Raw genomic sequence first — 23545 nt, 5'->3', positions numbered from 1 at the left:
TCGTATATAAATACGATTGAATCCATACATTTGGATATTAGCCCCGCTGCTGAATAACTTATGCATAGCCGATGCAATTGTTTAAATCCACACAATTGTTAATTCTATTTTATTAGTAACAATTATTTGTCATGTTCTAATTATACACGTGCCTGTGGCAGATGCACATCCACCAGGGGACATAACGCTACCACCTATTAGTCTAATAAACCGGTAAACCCACTGGTAGTACATTCACGTTTCGTGGCTGGCTATGGAGCCATCAAATCTTTCGGCGCAGAACGATGTGGCTATATATATGTCAGTTGTCAGACCGTCCATGCTTGTGCCAACTTGTCTAGAACATTCCCCTCAGAACTTGTTTAAAACATGATGCGTGTGATCAACTTTAATGGCGTGTTTGGATCCCGGGCTAAATTTTAGCCCCTGTCACATCGAATGTTTGGACACTAATTAGGAGTATTAAATATATGCTAATTACAAAACCAATTTCACAACCCCTAGGCTAAATCGCGAGACGAATCTATTAAATCTAATTAGTCCATGATTTAACAATATGGTGCTACAGTAAACCTTCGCTAATGATGGATTAATTAGGCTTAATAGCTTCGTCTCGCGATTTAGCCTAGGAGTTCTGCAATTAGTTTTGTAATTAGCTCAGATTTATTCCTCCTAATTAGCATCCGAATATCCAATATGACACGGACTAAACTTTAGCTTCAGGATCCAAACACTCTGAGGCCACGGTCTTTAGTTGCTTGTCGTGCCATCTCGACCGGCATCTGCCGTAGAAACTCATGTAATTTCATTAGTTGCGAGACGCAATGCAGATTATGAGGCTGTTGGGGCTCTGCCCCTCCTGTTCCTAACAAAAATATGGGACCTCATGAATCATGATGGACTTAGCTCAGTTGTCCACTGCCTAATTTTTAGTTGCCACTAATTGAGTGCTAGTAATTGCATTTTTTTCGAGTCCAAACAATGCCATACGACTCAGGAAATGTTTGGTTGCCAGCCGCAACGCGTCACGCCACCGGTGCAACAGTCACATTAATTGGAGGTCACTGCTTGGTTCACTGCTATCCTTTGGCTGCCATGGTATTTCGCAGTTGTTTTTGACGTTATGGGCGTGGCGCTGATTTTCGACGCCGCAGGTTCGGCGTGGCAGCTTGAGGCCAGCAACCAAGCGCGCACTCAAAATTTGGCATGCTTGGCTCGTTTTAGGAGGTGTTTGGATAAGAGGGGTTAAAGTTTAGTCCTGTCACGTCGGATGTTCGGATGCTAATTAGGAGGACTAAATATGAGCTAATTATAAAAATAATAGCAGAATCCTAGGCTAAATCGCGAGACGAATCTATTAAACCTAATTAATCCATCATTAGCGAATGGCTACTGTAGCACCACATTATCAAATTATGGACTAATTAGGCTTAATAGATTCGTCTCGCGATTTAGCCTAGGGGTTATGCAATTAGTTTTGTAATTAGTCTATATTTAATACTCCTAATTAGTGTCAAAACATCCGATATGATAGGGGCTAAAATTTAACCCATACCTCCCAAACACCCCCTTACATATGAAAGGACTTGGGTTCTACCACCCAGTAGTCAAATATTTGGCAGAGCACGACAGCTACCTCGATAAAACTTTCCATGCTCACAACGATTTCTTGGAAGCTAGATTCATTTCGTTAACACAAGTGTGCAGCCAGCGGATATAATTCACATAATTCCATTTAATTGTGAGATAGGAGTATGGATTTTTTTTAAAAAAATAGTATGAACACTTTTGAAACTATGGTCCTTATCGATTGCCAACACTCTAGTCGGGTCGGGGTGTCAAACATTGGTCAAATCGAACCCCGCCGAGCAGCTCGATTGATTGTGTCGTGATTTTTGTTTTCGCCTCTTTTAAGTCCTCGACCCATCGAATTTCGCCTTTTGTTTCTCCACTCTTCTTACTTTCGTATTCTACCGGGGGCAAAGAAACAACTGCGGCAAAAGGTCACCAAGCAAACGAAGCATCAGCAGCGGCGACAAAAATTCTAACTCGCCCCAAATTTTTACCGCGAGCGCCGCGCCGGGCGGCAACGGTAAAACACGAACAGACGCAGCACGGCGGCAGAGGCGCCGTCGGGAACCTAGAAGCCAGGCCAGTCCGAGAAAGCAGACCGCGTCCATAGACCGAAAACCCACTGACAACCTGGTCCACCGCTCTACCCCACGGGTCTCGAGACCCTTGCCCACCTAGACCGCGCCCACGCTGCCCACGCGGCTCACGCAATTCTCTCCCGAAACTCTCCTACCTTTTCGAATCCGAGCGGGGCTTCCCCTACGAGAAGCCCACCCACCAAATCCACCTGTAGACCCACTGACACTGGGCCCAAACCGGAGACCTCGCATACGGGACCCACAGATCAGTTGAGCGAGCCGCGTAGATATTTCTGGCGGTTTCGGAGAGGGAGCGGTGGTTTCAAATACCCCCGCCCCACCTCCTCCGCCTTCGCCGTTCCCCTTCCTTCCTCAGCACCCCACCCGCCTCCGTATCCTCCAAGCCCCCCACCAACAGCTTTCTTCCCCTCTCGCTCTCGTTGGGGTCGCTAGGGTTTGGGAATTCGAAGGGCTTCCCTCGCAATGCCGGAGGCGGAGGCGGTGGGAGCGGGGGGCCGCGGCGAGGAGGCGGAGCCGGTGACGCCGCAGCCGCAGCCGCAGCCGCAGCCGCAGCAGCAGCAGCAGCAGGAGGGCCCCCAGGCGGTGGACGATCGGCGGCTGCTGCGGTCACAGTACCTCGCCGTGAAGTGCCTCATCAGCGGTAGGGGGCGCGAAACTCGCGGCATTGGTTCCTGATCGCGGTTTGGTTGTTTGGTTGAGTTTGATTTTGGGGGTATGTTTGTGTCGTGCGCAGATGAGAAGGATGATATGGCGAGCGCGGACTCCGAAAATTTCCTCTCCATCATCAACAAGGTGGAGAGCCTGCACCAGCAAGGTAAGGACATCCCCTTTCGCTGGCCCGCCGGGCAATTTTTGGTTTTGGGTGGCGATTTCGTCCCCTGCAGTTTCGGAAGGCACCAATTTTTCTGTCAGTTAACATGTGTGCGTGTGTTTTCCTGAGCTGTCCGTTGGATGGTTTATCTCAGCAGTGAATTTTGCATGTGGTGCTTTTTATTGCGCGAAAGCTCGCTCCAATGTCTCATGTCTGCGTTTTATTAATGTACTCTTCTACAAAGTTAATCTATTTTGCATTAATGTTGCATGACCACTGCATCCTTTGTCAATGAGTCGCTGAGATGGTCGTACTGTTTAAGGCATCAAGTTCTGCCAGTCAACATGTGTGTGGATGGTTTATTTCAGTAACGAATTTTAAATATGTTGCTTTTTATTACGTGAAAATTCGCTCCAATGGCCTGCAATCATCTATTTTTGCGTTGATGTTGTTTAATGGCTGCATGGTTTGTCAATGAGTCGCTGAGATGGATGCTACATTTTTATTTAGAAGAAGAAATATGCAACTGTAATTTGGAAAATATTAGGTAACAGAGGGGAACATTATGCCATTGTTGCTGGCCAGTTGACCTGTTTCAATGCAGTACTAGCACATGCCATCTTATCAGTAGGTTTTTAAGAAGCATGGAATTGAAACTTGAAACATGTTGGATAATACACATAGTCTTCTGCCATGCCAAGATGTTCAGTTATGATAATATCAAGTTTATTTCTCGTTGAACTTTCACTGCCTTTGGCATCAGAGGGTACTATTCTACCGATTGCTGATGCTAGGGGCAGGTTCCAACTTAATTACTAACAGCAACAGTGGTGTCTCTGTGCTCCAGTCCAGAGGCCAAGGGAGCAGATAGCTGATGCAGAAGCCCTGCTGGACCTTGCCACCAGTTTGGTAACATCAGTAAGGTCCCATTCAGTTCTGGGAATCACGCCTTCTGATTTCGTTGCTGGACTGCTGAAGAAGTTTGGAAAGCAAAGGGGTCCTGATGATGAGCATGCCTCGTTGGACTGGGCTCGTGTTGGGCGTGCTGCCTCTCATGTTTTCATGAACGCTGCTGGATGTGCCACCATGTAATGGGAATCCACTGTTTTTTTGAGTTTACCTTTGATGGTTGCAATTTCCAAGGACTTGAAATATTGTTTCTGTTTTGATAGGGTTGGCCCTATGAAGACAGAAGTGAAGCCGCGAAGGGTTTGTATTAGAAAAAAGAGGACTGCAAGACCTCGTGGAAGTGCTCGTCCTGAACAGGTGCACTTCTGTGTGGTTAATTTAATGGCAGTAATGAGCAGAACTTTGCACTGGTTTACTGGGTATGCTGATGTGGTAGGCATCATATTTTCTTCACAGTAAGATGGGTAGCATAGCATTGCTACCATGGCTCACATGTAGTCAAAAATATCAAAACATTGCCACCATAGCACTGTGGGTAATTTCTGTCAAAAAAATACAGGTCTGTTTATTTACTGCACTACGAATGTCATGCTGATACAGGGATGAATTTAGCGAGGTCTACAATCAAATCCATATTTCCTTTGACATGACTGCAAATTCTAGAGCCCCGTCAAATTTCTTCATCTTTATGTTTGTATTCTGGCGTTCCACATGTATCTGTTAAGTAAATAGCTAATCTCAGGTTTGGTGTTTCTACTTGTACCAACAAACTCTTTATCACAATATGATTATATTGCACAAAATAGCTGTGAACTATATTGGAACCACAAGATCATTATCAGTTTTATTTTGCTATCATTTTGTGATGGATGCATTAAGATGGAGACCATAGTTATTATTTTGGACATAGATGTTTGTAACATTCAAAATTCTTTCCAACTTTTCTACAGATCATTACCAACTTCTTACAATCTACTCACTCTTAATCTGCAGCTTGTGGACCCCACAGTGAAAACAAAGAGTGATACTGATAAGAATATGTCTGCTATATTTAACCTTCTGAGGAGAAAGAAAAATGCCAGGCTGGAACACCTTGTTTTAAACAGGACATCATTCGCCCAAACAGTGGAGAATGTCTTTGCCTTGTCGTTTCTAGTGAAAGATGGCAGAGTTGAAATCAATGTGAATGATGAGGGGCATCATATTATCTGTAAGGACTCTGTTGCATGGCCACTGCTTTGTTGCTGTAATATCATGGATATTCTGTAGTTTGTTATTGGTATGTCTGATATAATTCTATTGACTGAACAGATCCAAGGAACGCACCTGCCGCTAGTGCTGTTGCTTCAGGAGAAGTTGTCTACAACCACTTTGTCTTCCGATTTGATTTCAAAGACTGGAAGGTACTGTTTCAGTAAATAATTGCCATGTTGTTTCAAAATAATAATTAAACTATCAGAATAAAATCCTGCATACTCAGCATACATTTGATTTAAATATTTCATCTAGTGTGCTCATGCAAGTATGTTTTTGCTAAAGTTTCTGTGGCAAAGGTTGCAAACTAATAGCAAATTTGCATTACAGTTTCAACATAGTTCAAACCTTGTATATAAGGTAAACATGATAGTGATATATTAGGACTTCCATTTGGGAGGAATACTAAGATGAGATTTGATCTTTATCTTTCTCTTTCTCTAGAGAAGTAATTTTGGTTTATATGCCTGGTTGACTTTATGTTAATGTGTATGACTTGCCATGTTTTTTATTGAAAGGAAACTTGCATTGTTTATCTGATGTGATCCTGCCTTACATTTGTTTGCAGCTCATGAAAGGGGTCGTTCCAGAGGGGGAAGAGCTTATGCCGCACAGGTCTTCTCAGGATGCACCTGGCGCAGCAGGAAACAGTCATCCTGAGCCTGAGCTGACCGTGCCCACACAAAGCGCACCGATCAGGAAGCGGTGCAGGAACCGTGGCCTGATCTCGCAAGATGAGACGGTTGCAACGGGGGTGCAGGAAATCATGGCAAACAGGACGGTAGCCACAGGTGCGCAGCAAGTCGTGGAAGATGAGATGCCAGCAGCCATGGGCGCGAAGGAAGTCATGGAGGACGAGACGGGCGCAGCGACAGGCGCGAAGGAAGTCATGGAAGACAAGATGGTGGCCAAGTACAGGAAGGAGGTCAATCTGACGTACAAGCGCAGGCGCCTCTTCCAGGACGGCTGATGGCCCTGACCCTGGCTGTACATGTTTAGGTAGAGATGCAGCCACGCTCACTTAGCGTAGCTTATATGCGCTTAGGGAAAGCACGGTGGCGTGGCGTGGGTAGTGGGCTTTTGGAATGGTTGGGTATGTCACCTTTTGGAGTTGCTCTCCAGTTTCTGGTGTATTTAAGCTGAGGTAGTTGTAGTTAATGTTAGATGCCTGTTGCAACGCTAATGCTTAGTTTGATGATGGTTGAAAAGTTTGCTTAGGCCCCGTTTGGTAGGGCTTCTCAAAGTGCTTCTTCACCGGCTTTTGGTGAAGTCCTACCAAAGGGTCAATTTCAAAACGGCTTCACCACCAAAGTCGGGGAGAAGCCGCAAAACGGCTTACACTAGAGAGGAGAAGTCGAAAAAAGTGGCTTCACCGGCTTCTCCTCCCTCTCCAAGCATTAAGTGATCATAAAATTACATATATTGCCATTGAGAAGCTGTTTTACCAAATGTTTTGCAAAACGGCTTCAGCTTCACTAAAAAAGCCACTCCACCGAAAAAGCCGAAGCTGAAGCCGTTTTATGAGAAGCCGAAGCTCTACCAAACGGGGCCTTAGTCTGGTGCTCTTGCTCTGAACTAAAGCTGATTCAGGTGGCCGGGCGGCCTGAACTTGGAAGCTTGGAAATTGGAACTATGACTGTAGCGGGCTTGTGCTCTTGTTCTAAACATAAGGAATTCGATGATAGCAATTTGTGCTGTCTAGTGAGAATCCTACAGTTCTCCGTCGAGCATGTGGCATTTAAAACCTGATCCAGAATAGGAGGCGAAACAGCTACGTAACATCAATAACAGACGGGAACAAACTACGATCAATCGCAAAACAGCTACGGAACATCACAATAATGCCACTTTGGCTGTGTAAATCAAACGAACTAAATTTTCACATACTGGTATTATCAAAGAAGAAACTTCAACTCAACAGAATCACAATAATATGCCAGCAAAAAGTGCCTAACAAAAGGTACAAAAATAGGATGAGCGACAGGGGTAAAGAGAGCAAATACAGTAATCCTACAATCCTAGAGGATGGTCATTCCGAAACTCTATTGCACAGTTACAGCAGGCACGATCAATACAAGCCACAGTAAGAATCTCTCATTCAGAATCAGGCTTGCGCAGCACATTACAAAATGGGCAACTGTCCTCAGTTCTGGCGTTATTCAGCCATCTATAGGCAAAATAACCACCATTGGCAACAACAAGCACATCTATCAGGCAGCAGCAGGTTTGCGAAGCTCACTTTCGCCATGAGCAAAGTGGCACCTATCACCAAACGTGCAGGAGCCTTTATTGAAATTCTCGCACAGTTTGGTCTTGAAGTTGCTTCCAGCCCCCCCGGCGTGAGGACCCCTGCCTGGGTTGTTCTTGGCTTGTGGAGGGGCCTTACCACTGATGCGGACAATCAAATCCGTGACCATTGCGCTAGCATGCTTGATCTGGTCGAATGTTCCCTCAAGCTCAATGTTTTTAAGGTTGGGATCAGCCTCATTGTCCCGGATGGCTAGCTTGGCGCCAGTCACACGGGATATATGCTTTGTGTTGGTACCACCCTTCCCAATGATACCACCAGCAAGTGATGCATCAACACTGATCTTGGCTGTGGCTGAAGCACCAAATGTTGATGGAGGAACCATGTCTGGGACAGGCATTGGCGGGGCCATAAAGTGACCGTTGGGCCCTGGTCCCATTGGAGGAGCTCCCATTGAGTTGTCCATCTGCATGGGCTTTCCAAGCTCCCTCTCTCCATGAGCAAAGTGGCATTTGCTCCCCCATTTACATCCTTCTGCAGTGTTGTACTTGTTACACATGCGAGTCTTCACAGCAGGTGAAGGTGGACCATCAGGAGCACCATGTCCCATAGGCATTCTCGCTGGAGGAGCCGGAACAGGCGGTCCACCCAAGTTGGTCATCTTTGCAACAGCCTGGTAACCACCAGGGAAGTTATGGAGAAAGTGGCAACTTGCACCAAAGGGGCAGCCAGCAGTGCTGCATAATGAAAACACCATATAAGCAACTGAATATGCAAATATATTTGATACCTAAGAACTACAATATGAATTGATGATCCACAAATGCAGCCAATGCTGATGAAAGAGATTATGTCACATGCTGAGTAATGCAAATATACTAGATGATTCCTAACATTGATATCCAATGAATGAAAAAGATAAGTAGATGTTACTAGAAATTCTATGGCAAGTTATGTTTGGTATAAAATGCCATTGATAATCAAGCTTTGAAGGTGTATTAGTGGTTTGACCACTCCTGCATCATAATAATAAGAAACCGCAATTGAAGAAGTGACTGGCAGAAAGCAAGTCCCCAGCAATATATTCAATCTTAATCTTCTTATCTTGATTTCTTCAATTAAACCTGTTCCATGGTGCTACTGACTGATTGTTCATCCGAGAGTAAGTTTCATGTCCTCACAACCATTGTTGCATCATTCATATTTTCAGAGTGATATACAGCAGTAGGTTCCAAATTTTACTCCATTCAGTGTTCTTAAGCAATGATTAGACAAAAATAACCTGTAGCAGAATCTTGGTTGAACCATTTGTTAGCCACAATCAAAACATTTAGCAAAATAGCAAAATTTTAATTTATGGAACAAATAATATAAAAACAATAGATGTTACCAGGTGGGAGTTGATTTTAGGTTAGATTAGAACCTGAAAAATTTGGTGCACGGCTTGGATTTGCTTCCTACACCCATTTGAGTTGTCTCGCCTTCTGTTACACCAAATTTATTACTTGCGCCAATTAATCATGTGTTGCTTTACTAGATATATTTGGCTTGGTAAAGTAATACGAATAAATAAATAAATAAATTCATTAAATAAACACAGGACACTACATTTAAAGGTTAAGGAAGAACATCAATGCTGCTGCTATAACTTCCGCTTGTCCGGTATGCAAGCAATGCCCCCAATGATTTCCTTTTTGGCAATTGCTTACAGCACCGGAAGCATTACATGTAGCAATTCTAGCTAGCGCACGAAGCATCAAAAGTTCTAGACACCGAAGGCTAAAGGATCCATGTATACAGCACAGTAGCAAAAGCAATCTGGCACACCCATTACGGCACTATTCACGCCTAATAAATTTGTAGAAGCAAAATTGCTGCTAAATCCTACACGGTGCGCAGCCTTCAGCTCCCCCCGAAACCAACCGAAAAGAAAAATCCAAACAAATCTAGGCCACTCCAAGCTCCAAACACCCCAGATCCCTCCCTCCAGCAACGGCAGCAAAAACCACGGACCCCTGCAGTTCGCAGCCAAGCCGCGAGCGGCGGACCTCAGATCCGACCAACGGCGAGCAGCTAAAAACCGTACCGAGCGGAACCTTCCGTAGAGCAGCAACCAAATCGAGAGAGAGGTCGGGAAGCCGCTCACCTCTCGCGCGCTTGGGGCCGCCCGCGCCGTTGGCGCCCTCCGGCGCGGCCCGCTTGCGGCCGGCGGCGTCCATGGCGAGCTCGGGGTAAGAGCGCGCAGTACTGGTCGACGGCAGCGGCGGTGGCGGCGGGTAGAACCCTAGCTAGGGTTTCGCCCTCGCGGGGGCGGCGGGCGGAGGGGAGAGAGATAGGTGGGGAGGCCGCAGCGGGAGGCCCGAACGAACCAGAGACGCGCGGGCGCAAACCTGATGGGTCGGGGAGTAGGGTTCAGATCCTGGGCTGGGTTAAATCGGGTTGGGTCCGCTGACATGTGGGGTCACGATAGACGGACCCACACGTCAGCGGCAACGTCATCGAGGATCTGTTTCCGTCCGCGGTGCCGTGGCGGCTCTGCTGGCTGGCGGTCTAGGAGTCTGTGCGCCGCGCGTAGGATTCACCTCGAGATCGGGGTTCAACCTAGGTACCTACCTATCTTTTTTTGAAAAAATAAAAACCTTCGAAATAGAAAAGTCTCTAACTTCAAATTCATTCCCGTTGCCGCATAACAGAACCTAAAACACAAAAGAGATAAAAATTTTTTGACAGGCATCACGCGTGATGAACCCTGAGCAAAACTCGGATCGGGTAAAAAAATTCCGATTATCTCGAGCCTAGAATTTGTACCCTCTACAATCCCAGTCATACATGTTTTTCTGGCCGGGTATGGACATTTGCATTCCTTTTCAATGAAAATAATAAAAATAAATCATTCATGATGTCTTGAAAATTTTCGGACTTGTGTGGTTCTCTGTCCTAGCCAGACCCTACAAGTACCATGTGCTAGGCAAAAAATGCTCAGTGTGCATGGACTTGGAGGCTACTCCGTATGTGGCATAAGAGGGCCTACAACTCTTTTGGCGGCAAACCAAGAATTGCAATAACTTTTGAAGAAATTGTTGTTTCTGTGGTGTTTTTTAATTTTATTTTATTTTACAATGTAATGTGTGCAACTTTCATGACCTTTTTACATTCTGGTGAAGACTTGAACCTTATGACATGGATCTTTTTCTATCCTTTGTGGATTTGGATCCTCCATTGTCAGGGATCACAACAGTGTCGCAATCCTTCCCTCTTCTTCTCACCTCCTCCATAGCATTTTCACTGTATTTGTTTCCATATTCTTCCCTCATCAATGAAACTTTTAGTGGCCCAAATTAGAAATCGCTCGTCCATCTTTCTAAATTGGAATTGTAGTGACTAAATCAAGAGGTGTACATTCTTCCTCAATTGAAATTATAGTGACCCAAGGTACCCAACGAAAAGCGGAGCATCCGGAGCCACAATGAAATACAGACGAAAGCCTCCACGGAATACAGAGTCTGAGTCTGTTTGAAGTTGAAAACTTGTAAACTGCAGGTGTTTTACTGTAACAAACAGAAATGTAGGTGGCATTCTGAAGAAATTTTCTTTTTTCTTTTTTTTTTACAAATTTCTTTTCTCTCTTCATTTTCTCATTTGGAGGTTGGCGCGCACACCACCGGCAGAGTGAGCGACGCAAGTTCGGTTAATGCGCAGACGGTTACCTCAGAGCAGGCGCAGGTGCCGCCGCGGCGCCGCCGCAAGCAGCCTCTTCTCGCCTTGGTTCTCTACTTCTCTTCCTGCAGAGGCAACCGAGCAGATACCGGCCTCAGACCCCAGCTAATGCAGAGCTGTTCATCGCGACACAGTTTTTGGATCCAAGATAATCAACCTGATCGGCGACATATATGTCAGACTCCATAAAACAATGCCATCATTTGTACTGTACCGACCAGACAAGCTTAACACATGAAGTTCAGAGAGTCGGAGTTCAGACTGTATTCCACACATCTTTTGGAAAGTTCACATAAAACCCTCACTCAATCCCCTACCATGGACTCATGGGGGTAACTAGCTGAAGAAAAATGGTGCTATGAAGAAATTGGCAGCGATCGCGGAGGTGCTGGTCCCAGTGTGAAGAAAACTTCGTGCTTGAACATAATCTGTTGCTGTTCCAATCAAGAGAGGAGGAGGATTCTCTTCTGGTTCGGACGTTCGGTGAAGCACCTTGGCTTGCACTATGAGTACCTTGACCAGCTTCCGTCACTGGCCCTGTGGAAGACCCGGGACTTGTGCTTGGGGAACGTCTCTTCCCAGTCTGGGTTATTGATCAAGTATTTCCATATCCTACATCAAGAAAAAGTACAGTAGCTTCAGAGACTGAAGACAATGGAACCATCAACCACACAGCGAGACTCTTTTTCCTGTAATATATCGCATGGCTTAATTCAAGATGATGGTTAGCTAATTGCAAGTCACAAGCTGGTTAAATTATAAATAGAAGGGTAGCAGCTAGAAATATCCAATTTAGGATCCTGAAAAGTAGAGGGGAATCTAGTTTGTGGAGATATGAACCTTCTTTCATTTTCCACAAAATGAGGTGGTTCTGCAGCTGGAGAGGTGGAGCATTGCATCAGGACTTCAGAATCCGAAAGCTGGTTAAGTGAGGATGCTATATCGGCCCAATCTGGCATCCTATATGACAAAAACGAGAGATACATTTATCATCAGGAAAAACTGTAAAGAAATTAGGTATGAAAGTGAAGTACTTTTAGTAGTGATAACATGTGTTCTCAGGCTATTTCCTGCAACGTTTTCTAGTTGCAATTTGTATACTTGATAACAAGAACCAAAATACTTAAAATAGCAAAGCAAAAATGTAACTCTGTAGTTCCAAACGGGATTCAAATACAAATGATCAACAAGAACATGACAAAGCTACAACGGAACTTTTCATGTGAAGATGCACTAAACAAAGGGGGATTACCATTGTTGGAACAACCATTTAGAATTGTCATATGGCACTAACAGAAGCTTTTGCCCTTTTTTTCAAATAGTAGTCATAAACTTGTACTGTTTATCATGTAGAATTTTGGATTTAACTGGGCGAAAACCATTTGTTTATGTAACTACTAATCGATAGCTCAAAGTTCAGGGGCACTTAGTCTCGAATACAAAGAGTTTGAAACATGTAAATAAAGACATCAAACATTGCTTTAAGTTAAAATGTAATGGGTAGGAGAATTTAAGATACCAGCAGGCAGGTGCAATTCGAAAAACATCACACTGAGTATCATAAGTCTCCAGTAACCTTCCTTGCCAAGTTGGATCATAAGAACAAACACTCACACGAATTCTCCTGACAACTTCATCTGGACATCTTGAGTTCATGTCAAAGCTTGCTGGCATGACAACTCCAGAAGAGGTTTGAACCTGAAGGTGGTAGGTGGGCTTATAAGAACAATTAATCCCAAGAGGAGCATTTCCGAATTCATGGTTCTTAACCCGTATTGTATGTATTAATACTTTCGGTACACACCAAATCCAGAAATGAATTTCAGGGGGGGATGGAAACAAATGTGTGGATTGCAGAAACAAATGTGGGAGAGCTACATCACTTTGGATCAACCTTCTAGGGCCGTTATGTAAACAACATGAAGACTGTTATGCTCTATTTTTAACTAGCGTGGTGTACTGGTGTCAATTGGCACCAGAAATTATCAACTAACACTGTAACGGATTCTGAGGAGAGGAAATCACTAACCACAAATCCACCAATTACTGGCAGCGCATTCCCAAGTGAATCAGTCGTTGTGTTATTCCCAAGGACACAGAACGACCGGAGATGGAATTGTTGCTGGGACTTATGCAGCACTTCAACTATTTTGCAACATAGTGGATAGGAATACCCTTCCTGTTTGATGTGCTTCTTTCCAGAGGAACGGACTACCTGCAGAGTGAATAGTGGAAGTTGGTTTCACAGTTTCTTGTATCATGCAAAAAAGGAGAAATAAATATTCAACAAACTGGTGAACAGTCAATAAGTTCTGAACACAACCTTTGTCGAAGCATCAGAAAAGCCACCAATAAGGTGAACCTGCAATTAAATGCTAGTGAGAATGGCTAAAAAAGGTGCTTACTATATACCCCAAGGAGAAATTATAGTTAAAGGTACAAACATCAAATGGTGCATTGTCATCACCAAGTAATTCCAACATCTGTTTGAGCCCTCCCTCCACAATTTTTGGGAAATCCATATGGCTAACGGAGGTCCTGGATCAAACAACAGAAGATCAAAGGCATCATCAAATGTCCTAAGTTTCAGTGCCTTAGGAAATAAAAAGAGTGATGAATTTCAATAGAAACAGTCTTACAGGATCAAATAAATGCTCACTTCCTTTTCACTTACATTCCAGTCCTGTTGTTGCGAATTACTACACCGATGCATGTAGTAGCCTCGTCTGTGCCCACTAACTATATATACAAAGAACATATCAACTCATGTATTGTTGGAATTTGAATGACATGCATAACATAGAAACTTCAAATCACTTTACAGAACAAGTTCCGAGAAGATGTCAACTTTGCAGCGATACAGAATTAAAAAAACAGGCAGCAGCAACTAGCTACAACAAGTTAGAAACTGTTCATGAACAAGCTCTACTCTAAATGCAACGGGAAATTAAGATTGGAATCCACATATTGGCACTCTAATCCAATGCAGCTATCCTTACTCATCAAACAATTACAGCTAAAGACAGCATGCACACTATCGTATAATCATTTTTCAGAACGGATTGTGTTAGACTGAATCAGGCAGACAAAGGAACAATACATCAAACAGACTGCTCCAAGGTTGCCAAAAGGTCCGGTTCAAATAGTAGAACATCACAATTCAGGAAATTGTTCACAATACACATTAAAACCTACAAAATGAATAATAAAAAGTGCCAAAGTAAAAAGGGGTACCTAAGATGACTGCCAAACCCCGATTTTACAGAAAGCAACAGGAAGCACTAACAATGTCCCCAAAGCTCCCAGCACAAGAATCCTCGCTTTATCATTCGCCCCCAAAAGGTCTCTGCTTTGTCCCAAACCAATTCCCAAATCGTGTGAAGTGAAACTACCCAAGAACTGCCCCTCCACCGCTTCAGAACCTCACACCTTTCTCTCGACAGCAACGCACATGATTTGGCCCAGGAAAACAAAATTCACCTTTACGGCTCAAATCGTTACTTAGCCACGCATCATGAGCTACACAAGAAACTCCCTCCATAACCTCCCAAGATCCTCATTTTTCTCACCCAAAAGCCGATAAAGAAAAACGAGCCACACAAATTGCCCTGTTCTACTCGATCAACCCGCGAAAGCCTGGGGAGATAAGAAAGCGACGACCTTGAGAGTTGAGACCCTCCCTCTACGCTTACCTCGACGCGCGCCGGATCCACCGTGGCGTACTCCCGCTGGAAGACGTAGACGTGCCTGGGCGCCCCCTCCTGCTCCGCGGAGATCCGCCTCTCCGGCGTGGCCTTGAGCCGGTCGGCCGCGTCGCGGAGCCCGGGGTGCCCCGTGAGCGCCGCCACGAGCTCCATCCCGATGGCCCCCTGCAGGGGACAGACAGACCGGGCGCCGTAGGATCAGAGAGACGGAACGGAAGCGCCTGCAGACGAGCGCATCAGAAGTGGGCAGCAGTACGCACCGCGCGGGAGGCGGCGCCGGCGGAGGAGGAGAGGACGGGCTCGCCGTCGATGAGGAGCATGGCGCCGGCGACCGTCTGAGTCGGAGGAGAGCTGGAAAGGGTGGTTCAGACTCGAAAAGTCGTGCAGGGAACGAAATTCCAAGCTTTGTCGCGCACGTTTTTCAGGGGTCCTTTCTGCTCCTCCGTCCCAAATTACATGTAAACCACCTGCAGATTGGGACGGAGGGATTGGGACGGAGGGAGTAGATTTTAGCTTGCGCAAGTAAGGATCGCAGTAATGTAGTCAAAAGAGCTGCGAGAAACGTTTCAATTTCTCCTTACCAAACGGTGTTTTTAAGAGACACTACAGGCAAAAGGCGTTTCACCTGCTTCTGATTCACTTCCTTCTCATTTCAACTATCATCGTTTATCAGAATTAGAATCTTTCGAGTGATTTCAAGTGATCCAAATGATTTCAGTGATATACTGAAGAAACGTTTCCATAAATGAATCCGGAACTCTACCAAACGGACTAAAAGAAACTACAGCAAAGGTTTTAGTTAATCAAATCACGATGCTAGATTTTAGTCTATCACTACAAATCCACAATAAAATTAAAATAAAAGGAAAGATAAAATAAGTTTTTCATAACCACGACAAACTTTAAGGTTAGTATTGGATGATTGAATGCATATTCGCGTGTATATAGGTGTCTGTACTAAAAATATGGTTTTGCATGCAAAAGAAAAAAAAAGAACGATGTGAGTTTGGTGCTCTTGTGATTTTTCATTTACATGTGTGATTGTTTACACAGGTGTTCTGCTTGATTTCCGTTACATTTGTGACTACATCAAGGATAACTATGTGTGATACGATTTTCCATTACATGTGTTGTTTACAAAGGTGTTCCTCTTGATTTCCATTACATATGTCAAGGATAATACGTGTGCATTCCTAGTTTCCCTTTTATTTTCATTATTCGGAGAGCAATCATACGCGTTTTTACTTTGCAAGAAGACCATCATATCAGTCAACGACTGTGATATGAACTTTTCTTGTTTTAGAAAAATGTAGCTACGCGGTTGAGCTACTAAGGTCCCGTTCAAGCACACAGACTAAAAATTACTCTAATAGGACAACTAAATATGAACTAATTGTGAAAATAATTGCATAAGTTATGTCTAATTAATGAGTAGAATCCATTGATCGTTCATGATTAGTTAAAATTGTGCTACAGTAAACATGGACTAATCCTGGTCTAATTAGGATCAATGTGTTCTACTCATCAATTAACTGTTACTTATGCAATTAATTTTGTAATTAGCTCATGTTTAGTTCGGAGGCTCTAAATGGGGTCTAAGGTCTCATTTGAAGACCCCAACTAAATTTTAGTTGACTAAACATTAGTTTTAGTAGCTCCAAACGGGTGGACTAAAAGGTAAACTACCAACTACAACTAACAGCTAAAAGTAAACATGTAGCAAAAGTCATTTTTGCCCACACCACCAACCCATTCTCCCCCCCCCCTCTCTCTCTCTCCTTTCCCATCCAAAGGTAAAATAAATTCTATGTATCTCCTTGTTGCCTTCTAGTCCTGGGATCCAAACATGACAGCTAAAGTTTAGCCATCTAAAAGTGTACTCCTAACTAAAAATTAGTTTTAGACGATCCAAATAGGACCTGAACTTGATCAGCTCGTGCCTTTCTCTAACACGTGTTTTCAACTTATGATTATTAGGCTAGTCTTAGTGGGAGTTTTACGGAGAGTTTCATGAGCATTAATTTTCATACCACATAACTAATTTTGCTAACTTGGCAGGATATTTATGAGGAGAGGGAAAGAATTTTCAATCTTGTTAACTGTACAATAACATTGTGCACTGGATGTGGCCTTAGTGGAGAGCAATGTCGTGGAAAGTTTGTGCGTTCGCTTTTACTGAACGAAGTTTACATCGGAGGGTTTATTTGCTGCTCATAACATAGACGCATCACGGATCCGATTCGACTGGATTGCATAGGCACGTCACCCGCCCAAGCATAAACATCACGCGGTACGAAGCTGATTCGGATGATGACGGTGATCGATGCTGATGGTTCATTCTGCCAAGAATCCCAAGATGGAGCCAAACGAAGCATCTGGACTCTTCACAGCAGCACCTGAACATTCCTTTTAGTCGGATTGCCCTGCAGATTGATGGATGGAGACGACCACACCCCTCCGCTTCTTGCTGTATTGCATGGCCTGTTTTGATAGGATTAGGATGAGCCTGATGTTGATGCTAATCAATGGGGCCGGGCCAGCGTTCTGTTATGACCAGAGCTGCAGAGCAGCTGAGGCATTCCAGTCTCTCGCTGCTTCTTCCTCCATGTGGGTCAGGTTTGAATATCGAGCATTTCAGAGAACTTGGGGGTGAATCTCCCTCTTCGGTCTGGCATTTGTTAAATTTCGATCGCAGAGATTATATGTGCTGCTTCCTCGTAGATGGAGTCTACAATGAAGTTCTTTGGAGTTGTAATGATAAATAGCCAAATGTATTGGATGCTACAGAGGCACGGGCATCTTTCACATCCTTAATGAAATAGTCTCTTCGTCTAATTTTTTTTTACCAACCCACTAGCCATCCACTGGCCACTGCCACAAGGCCCACCACTGTTGGTGCGTCGTCTCGCCATTTCACACGCCATCTCTGCCGTGCCAACCGCCTCCTAGAAACCCATTCTATGCGTGAGAATTCAACCTCACGCCTTAGCAACATGTAGGCTCTGCAAATCCAAAGAGGCTCGTTGGTTGCCATGAAATCAATGCAAACTTATCTAAAATTTAGGAGACATGTATAGATACTTATTTTGTCAGTTTTTGTCGGCATAGCAAGCAGGCCCAGTCCTGAGGTTCTGAGGGCGGGTTGAAAAAAAAAATAAGGAGCCTTTTAATATAAACATTCACTTACGTTTACAAATAACCGCATGTAAGAGTTTGTCGAAATGCTTATATTACGCTCGAAAAACTTTAAATAAATCATCTACTTGTATGTTTTTCCTTTTCTCATCGTCTGATGCATATTTTTAGATGACAAGACGATCATAATCCTAATAATTAAAAAATGATTAGCAATTGAATGCTAGTGCAAAGCTACAAAAACACTAAACTTTACTTCATCAAAGAAGTGGCAAATCGGAGTATTATCTATCTCTAAGCAATGCCCAATCCATCGATTGTTAATGGACTGCTGTAATATCAATTCGTCGTGTATTTCTGTACACATAGACTACAATCTAGCTATACGAGAGATACCTGGTCCGTGATTGGCGATTTGGAGTCTGGCAATCGTGGAAGACGTGGATAGCGGAATAATTGTGGCGGTGATCAGCATCCGTTCTCGGCCTCGCACGCAAAGCAGGAGTGGCTGCCCCATCTCTATTTTCTAGCCGGCGGCTGCGTGGCTGCAATGAGCCGATGCCGCGATGGACGAAGGAGTCACCGGCCGTCGTCCTGCGCAGTCCACGGAATCGGAGTCACGGGATCACGTACGGCGGTAAGGGGAGAACGAGCACTCGCGGAAGTTTATCAGAAACTTGGCAACTCGCGACGTTTCGATGACTGGATACGCGTATACTGCTACTCTATGCCCATCTTCCCCAGCAACACCAATTGTGATAAATGCCTGGCCACTGTGTCATCTTATCGATGCCCCTACCTTCTCGTTCATGCCTACCTTTAACCATACCAGAATCAGTATTTTTCGAAATTCCCTACTTTGCCCACCATATCCGGCCAGGCGGCAGTATTGTTGCCTCACCTTGCTCACGGACTGTTCTTTCTCTTGGATTTTATAGCACGAGGGATAGAGATCCTTGAATCCTAAACCTTGACGCTCTTCCATCCTTGACAAGTAGTTCTTCTATGATAACTCCTACTTGTCCCACTTCCACTTGACAAGTAGCTGATTGAATGATTATTGCCTAACAAAAATAAAATGCAACCACCATGCAGCCCGTGTCATGCCACTCTAGCCCACCTCGAATCATCTCCCCCGACCCGCTGCGGGCGGAGCCGGAGCATATGGTTGGGCTTGCTTGAGAGGCCCAGCAGCAAGTGCCCTGGGACCGGACGGAACTTTTCCCCCAGTTCTCTCCGGCCCACCTTGCCCTCGTCTCGGCCCGACGCATCATCTGTGCTGCCCGACGTCTCCCCGATCTCCGCTCCTCTCGCACCCTTCTACTCACGACGGCGGCGGCGGCGGCGGAAGGCGGCGCGGTGGCAGGTCGGTGACTGGCGAGCGATGGCGCCGCCGGGGTCGCGGCGTTGGGCGTACGTGCGTCTCATGGCCGGGACCATCCTCGGCGGCGTGCTTGGGTTCTACGTCATGCACCGCATCGAGACCTCCTACAAGGCACGCCGGATCTCGCCCTGCCCTATCCTGTGTCTCGCGCCGCCTCCGCTTCCTCGATTGCTCACTCCGCGTTTCTCTTGCAGGAGAGGATGGAGGAGAGGCTGCGGAGGTACGAGGCGCACATGCTCGCCAAGGCCCAGGAGGCGCAGCAGCTGCAGGACGAGGCGCAGCGGGAGGATAAGGCCCAGCTCCTGCCCGATTCGTGACGTCCTCCTCCTCTTGCGCGCGCTCGCTTCCCTGAATTGTTAGGTACAAGCTGCTTCTACTAGTACTAGCTTTGCTTTTCTGAGGGTCTTGTGTGGGAGGTAAAATTCAATTTGATGGGGGGAATTTCGGCCATTTCGGTCTCCATTTAGCCTGCATTTCTCAGTTTAAGCTCATTGCATTGTGATCTGGTTCGATGGCTTTAGTCTGTACATTTTGTTCGGGCACACATATTCATGTGATGCAGCCAAAAGAATCCGATGTGTGCCTTGCTAATTAACAACTCCGCAGATAGTATTGTTGATCCCTGACAGGGCATAGTACTCTGGTTCTTATATATGGATTAAAGTGTAAACAATTAAGGATAGGTTGTAGAACGAGCTATCCTGTTTGAGGATAGTCAATAAGTGTGGCATAATCTAGTACTTGAGTAGTATTGGCATTAGCGGGTGTGTTTGGTTTGTGCCGGAACCAGCCCTTAATAACCTCCTAGCCCAAACTACTGTAATGTGCATGGAGCAAATCAACAAATGGTCAAGCCTGGTAATGCCAGTGGCCTTGGTACTATTGAATTGTCAAAATCATTTTTTGGATCATCCCATGGATGTGCTATAGTTAGGTTAAACATTTTGCCTAAATCTTTGTAGTGTGCTTGATTGGGCCACTCAACAGCAACACAAAATCTGTCTTTCCTGGACCTGGATCATTCAAGAACATAACACATCTTGAAAGAGTGAGCATGGTAATGGCATAAAAGGTTAATACAATTTTCAGGCCTCAATCTGCTGACAAGACAATACACAGATCGAATAGAGTAAAATTGCTGAAGGTCTTTCCCAAGGAATGAACCTGTAATGAGTAGGCGTGTAAAACCTGAAAGGATATGATCTTTTCTTTCATGGCACTTGGTTGCTCAATGGGAGGTTGGAATTGTTGAAGAGAGTTCTGCTCTTCAACTCTTGGACTTTAAATGGTCACTACTAGTCTATATATTTTGCGGACAGAGTAACAACTGAGGATATAATTGAGATAGGAAGTGCTATTACTCTCTGGCAACATGCATTTCCCCTATTGTAAATGACAGTTAGTTAAGTTCCTAACTGATTAATCCTATGCATGCTCATCAGAAGATGTAGATAAATGCCAAAAGCTAATGATGAGGACCTGAACTATGCATTTCAACACATATCCAACTTTTTTATCTGTCAATTTAAGACTACCATGGTTTGTGACTGTAGTTCTGAAAAGGGACTCTTTCTATTTGCGCAATTCCTCTTATGGCTCATCTGTGAAATTGCCTTCTTTCTGATTGTATCATTGTCCTAATACTACGGTTTGTGAGTATAAAAGGTTCTCTAGGAATCTCTAGGATACTACAATACCTGAAAATCCTCACAAAAGTATTAGGTGCACAAAACTATAGGCGAGCATATTTACAGGCTCAATATAACTCATTGTATTGTAATCTAAATGCACGAAATGAGGGGTGGGTGTTACCTCGTCCCATTTGGGCTGGCTTAGGACGATGGATTCCCACCTCTCATTTGAGCCACTCAGATTAAATCCAATGGACTAGATTGAGTTTGTGCACATGTTCACTGATATAATCATGTGCATTTGTGCACTTGATCTTTCCTCTACATAGTGCTGATGATAGTTCATTTTCTTCATTTTTTGTTTCATCCCTAATCATCCTCGATAGCTTTTCTCATTACATCCTGAATGCACACCAGTTTAACTTATATCAGATGGAATTGAACCAACCTTTTACACATGCCCTTTTGCAGAATAACATAGTGCACCAGGGCACAGGAATCCACTCTCTTCAGAAGACATAAGATCGACATGTACCTTTTGGTTTGCTGCGATCCTTTCTGTTTACAAGAAAAGCACACTGCTGGAGTGTAAGGTTGAGGTCATTTGTGTGGAAGTCAAATATGAATATGATTCGATGCCCATCTGCACCTACTGCTATAAAAATGTTGATCTCATCAACAATATCTGTGCAATGAAGGAAGGATCGAACAATTGATGGTTTTGTCCTACCCAACATTTTATCATGATCCTTTTATCCTGCCTGCAGTTCCATGTACCTTTCTCTTTGAAAAAAAAATCTCAGGCCAAATTCTTTTGCTCCTTTTTGTATGTCGCCATCTGAAGCAACAAGTGGGTGTAAAAACAAAATATTTCATCAAACTAACATGGATAGCAATCTTCAAATGTATAAGCAATAGCTTTGGTCCTGTAATTTTTGTTCTTTCAATGCTGTGTGAATTGAGCCATTTCCTTTTAAATTCTCACGACGTTTCCTCCGCAGGCTTCCTGACAGTGATTGAATAAAAGTGTATAGGGCGTCAAATTCAGCCATGTCAGGATCTTTGGTCCTATACTCCAGGCATTAGCTTTTCAATCTATATTGCTCAGTTACTTCCGCTGGAAAAGCATGGATTCACATTGACAACCAACAGTGTTTTCTCACAACATATTGTGTTGATTACTCTTGCTCTCTGTCTCTGCAATCATGCGAGCATCAGCGTTGGTACATCTAAACATGTGGCATCAAGCAGGCCAAGCATCACCACTAACCAGCTACTATTACTAATTTTCAGCTGCAGTACAGCAGTATTCAGTTGTCTGTCCACATCAACTGCAGTGAAACCCATATCCCAGGGAAGCCCTGGCTGCCGATGTCCAAACCGCTGGTGGTTTTCGTTCTCTGCATATAGGTCACGTGCTCTTGCAACGACTATTGCCTGCATCTAGCACAACTAGCTACGTTATCTGCCCTGTCACCTTGCCACACTGCACTGATCTTTTAGGACACTCAACTGCTGATAAGCTGATTGCTTTAGTGTTATTTTTTTGGACAAGTTGTTCTGCTTCCTTGATGGGGACTGGAGACACCGAAACAAGTGCCGCCACCCTAGTCGGCGCTGCCAGCCACTGCCATAACCCTAGTGGAAAGTGGTTTAGAGGGGTGGGCTGCACCTACCTGTGTGGATTAGAGGGAAGCCAGGAGGAAGGATCAGGATTCAGAAGGGTTGCACCTATCGCTGTCTGGTGCTGCCAACTTGCTATTTAGTACTCTGATATTTAGATGTCACCTTTAATTATGAGTTGACAATAGGGTCAAGCACATATGCATCAACCCAGTTCAGCATAGAAGGCACTTCATTTCATTCTTCAGAGAAAAGGTTTCTTCAGTAGTTTTCTTTCCATAAGGAACATTTGTTTATTTATGGAGAAGAATTATAAGTTTATGACCATGGCAACACGGCGAAGCAAACACAAGGTAATTCTACTTTGCTATTAACCTTTTTGTATACTTGTTCCTGTTTTCGGTTATAACTTAATGTCTCCAGAAAACAACAACCTACAAATCCAGTTGACAGCCTTTTATTGTAGAATTCCTTCAACAATTTATTAAGTGCATATCATTGTTACATGGCAAAGAAAGAAAGATGTAACACTCACAAGAACAAAAAGAAATACTCTCCACTTGATGTTAAAGTGTCGTATTGCCCTTGATGATGATGTTCACTACATGACATCACAACTTGAGGGCACGATGGTTGAATAATTGCTGTTCTTTTAGAAATTTCTCGTTCATGGGCTTGGATCCAACCGATAGCAACACGCTACTTCATTAGCGCATCTCTTTTGACAATAAATTTGATAAGGAAATTATTCAGTGGTTAGCCGCCTGTTGGTACAGCCTCAAGGACAACAACTTGGGGTGCTCCAACTAGTGTTTTAATAGTAAAATAGATGGCTCTAAAATATCATCTAGTTGACTAACTTTTCTTTTCTTAGCACTTATCTTGCCTTAATTAATGATGAATGTAGTTGTTACCTAGTTGCCAGAAAACTTTTATCAATCTCGTACTTCATACCCAA

General features: G+C 44.2%; 4 protein-coding genes across 4 annotated transcripts; 2 read left to right on the top strand and 2 right to left on the bottom strand.

Moving 5' to 3' along the window:
* The first annotated feature begins 2519 nt into the window (after positions 1 to 2519).
* LOC101783379 (non-structural maintenance of chromosomes element 4 homolog A) lies at positions 2520 to 6353 on the top strand. Its single transcript, XM_014805076.2, has 7 exons — positions 2520 to 2811; positions 2905 to 2985; positions 3830 to 4070; positions 4155 to 4248; positions 4885 to 5101; positions 5203 to 5294; positions 5714 to 6353. The coding sequence occupies exons 1-7, from the start codon at positions 2634 to 2636 to the stop codon at positions 6113 to 6115; spliced, it is 1305 nt and encodes a 434-aa protein (XP_014660562.2). The 5' UTR covers positions 2520 to 2633; the 3' UTR covers positions 6116 to 6353.
* A 664-nt stretch (positions 6354 to 7017) lies between these two features.
* Positions 7018 to 9788, bottom strand: LOC101771089 (zinc finger CCCH domain-containing protein 44). The gene is made up of 3 exons (XM_004965821.2): positions 9540 to 9788; positions 8817 to 8877; positions 7018 to 8130 (listed from the first exon to the last, which is right to left on the bottom strand). The coding sequence occupies exons 1-3, from the start codon at positions 9610 to 9612 to the stop codon at positions 7356 to 7358; spliced, it is 909 nt and encodes a 302-aa protein (XP_004965878.1). The 5' UTR covers positions 9613 to 9788; the 3' UTR covers positions 7018 to 7355.
* Positions 9789 to 11259: 1471 nt separating this feature from the next.
* On the bottom strand, positions 11260 to 15303 carry LOC101770691 (protein N-terminal asparagine amidohydrolase). The gene is made up of 9 exons (XM_004965820.4): positions 15075 to 15303; positions 14803 to 14979; positions 13785 to 13849; positions 13555 to 13648; positions 13434 to 13472; positions 13140 to 13325; positions 12630 to 12808; positions 11951 to 12070; positions 11260 to 11722 (listed from the first exon to the last, which is right to left on the bottom strand). Exons 1-9 carry the CDS (start codon positions 15132 to 15134, stop codon positions 11614 to 11616), a joined length of 1029 nt encoding a protein of 342 aa, XP_004965877.1. The 5' UTR covers positions 15135 to 15303; the 3' UTR covers positions 11260 to 11613.
* Positions 15304 to 19204: 3901 nt separating this feature from the next.
* Positions 19205 to 21896, top strand: LOC101770284. The gene is made up of 3 exons (XM_004965819.3): positions 19205 to 19444; positions 19528 to 19693; positions 21436 to 21896. The coding sequence occupies exons 1-2, from the start codon at positions 19334 to 19336 to the stop codon at positions 19648 to 19650; spliced, it is 234 nt and encodes a 77-aa protein (XP_004965876.1). The 5' UTR covers positions 19205 to 19333; the 3' UTR covers positions 19651 to 19693; positions 21436 to 21896.
* Positions 21897 to 23545: the final 1649 nt, after the last annotated feature.

The sequence above is a fragment of the Setaria italica genome, chromosome IV, assembly GCF_000263155.2.
Source record: "Setaria italica strain Yugu1 chromosome IV, Setaria_italica_v2.0, whole genome shotgun sequence".
Taxonomy (NCBI): Eukaryota; Viridiplantae; Streptophyta; class Magnoliopsida; order Poales; family Poaceae; genus Setaria; species Setaria italica.
Note: the sequence above shows the minus strand (reverse complement) of the source record. Positions and strands in the feature narration are given on the sequence as shown.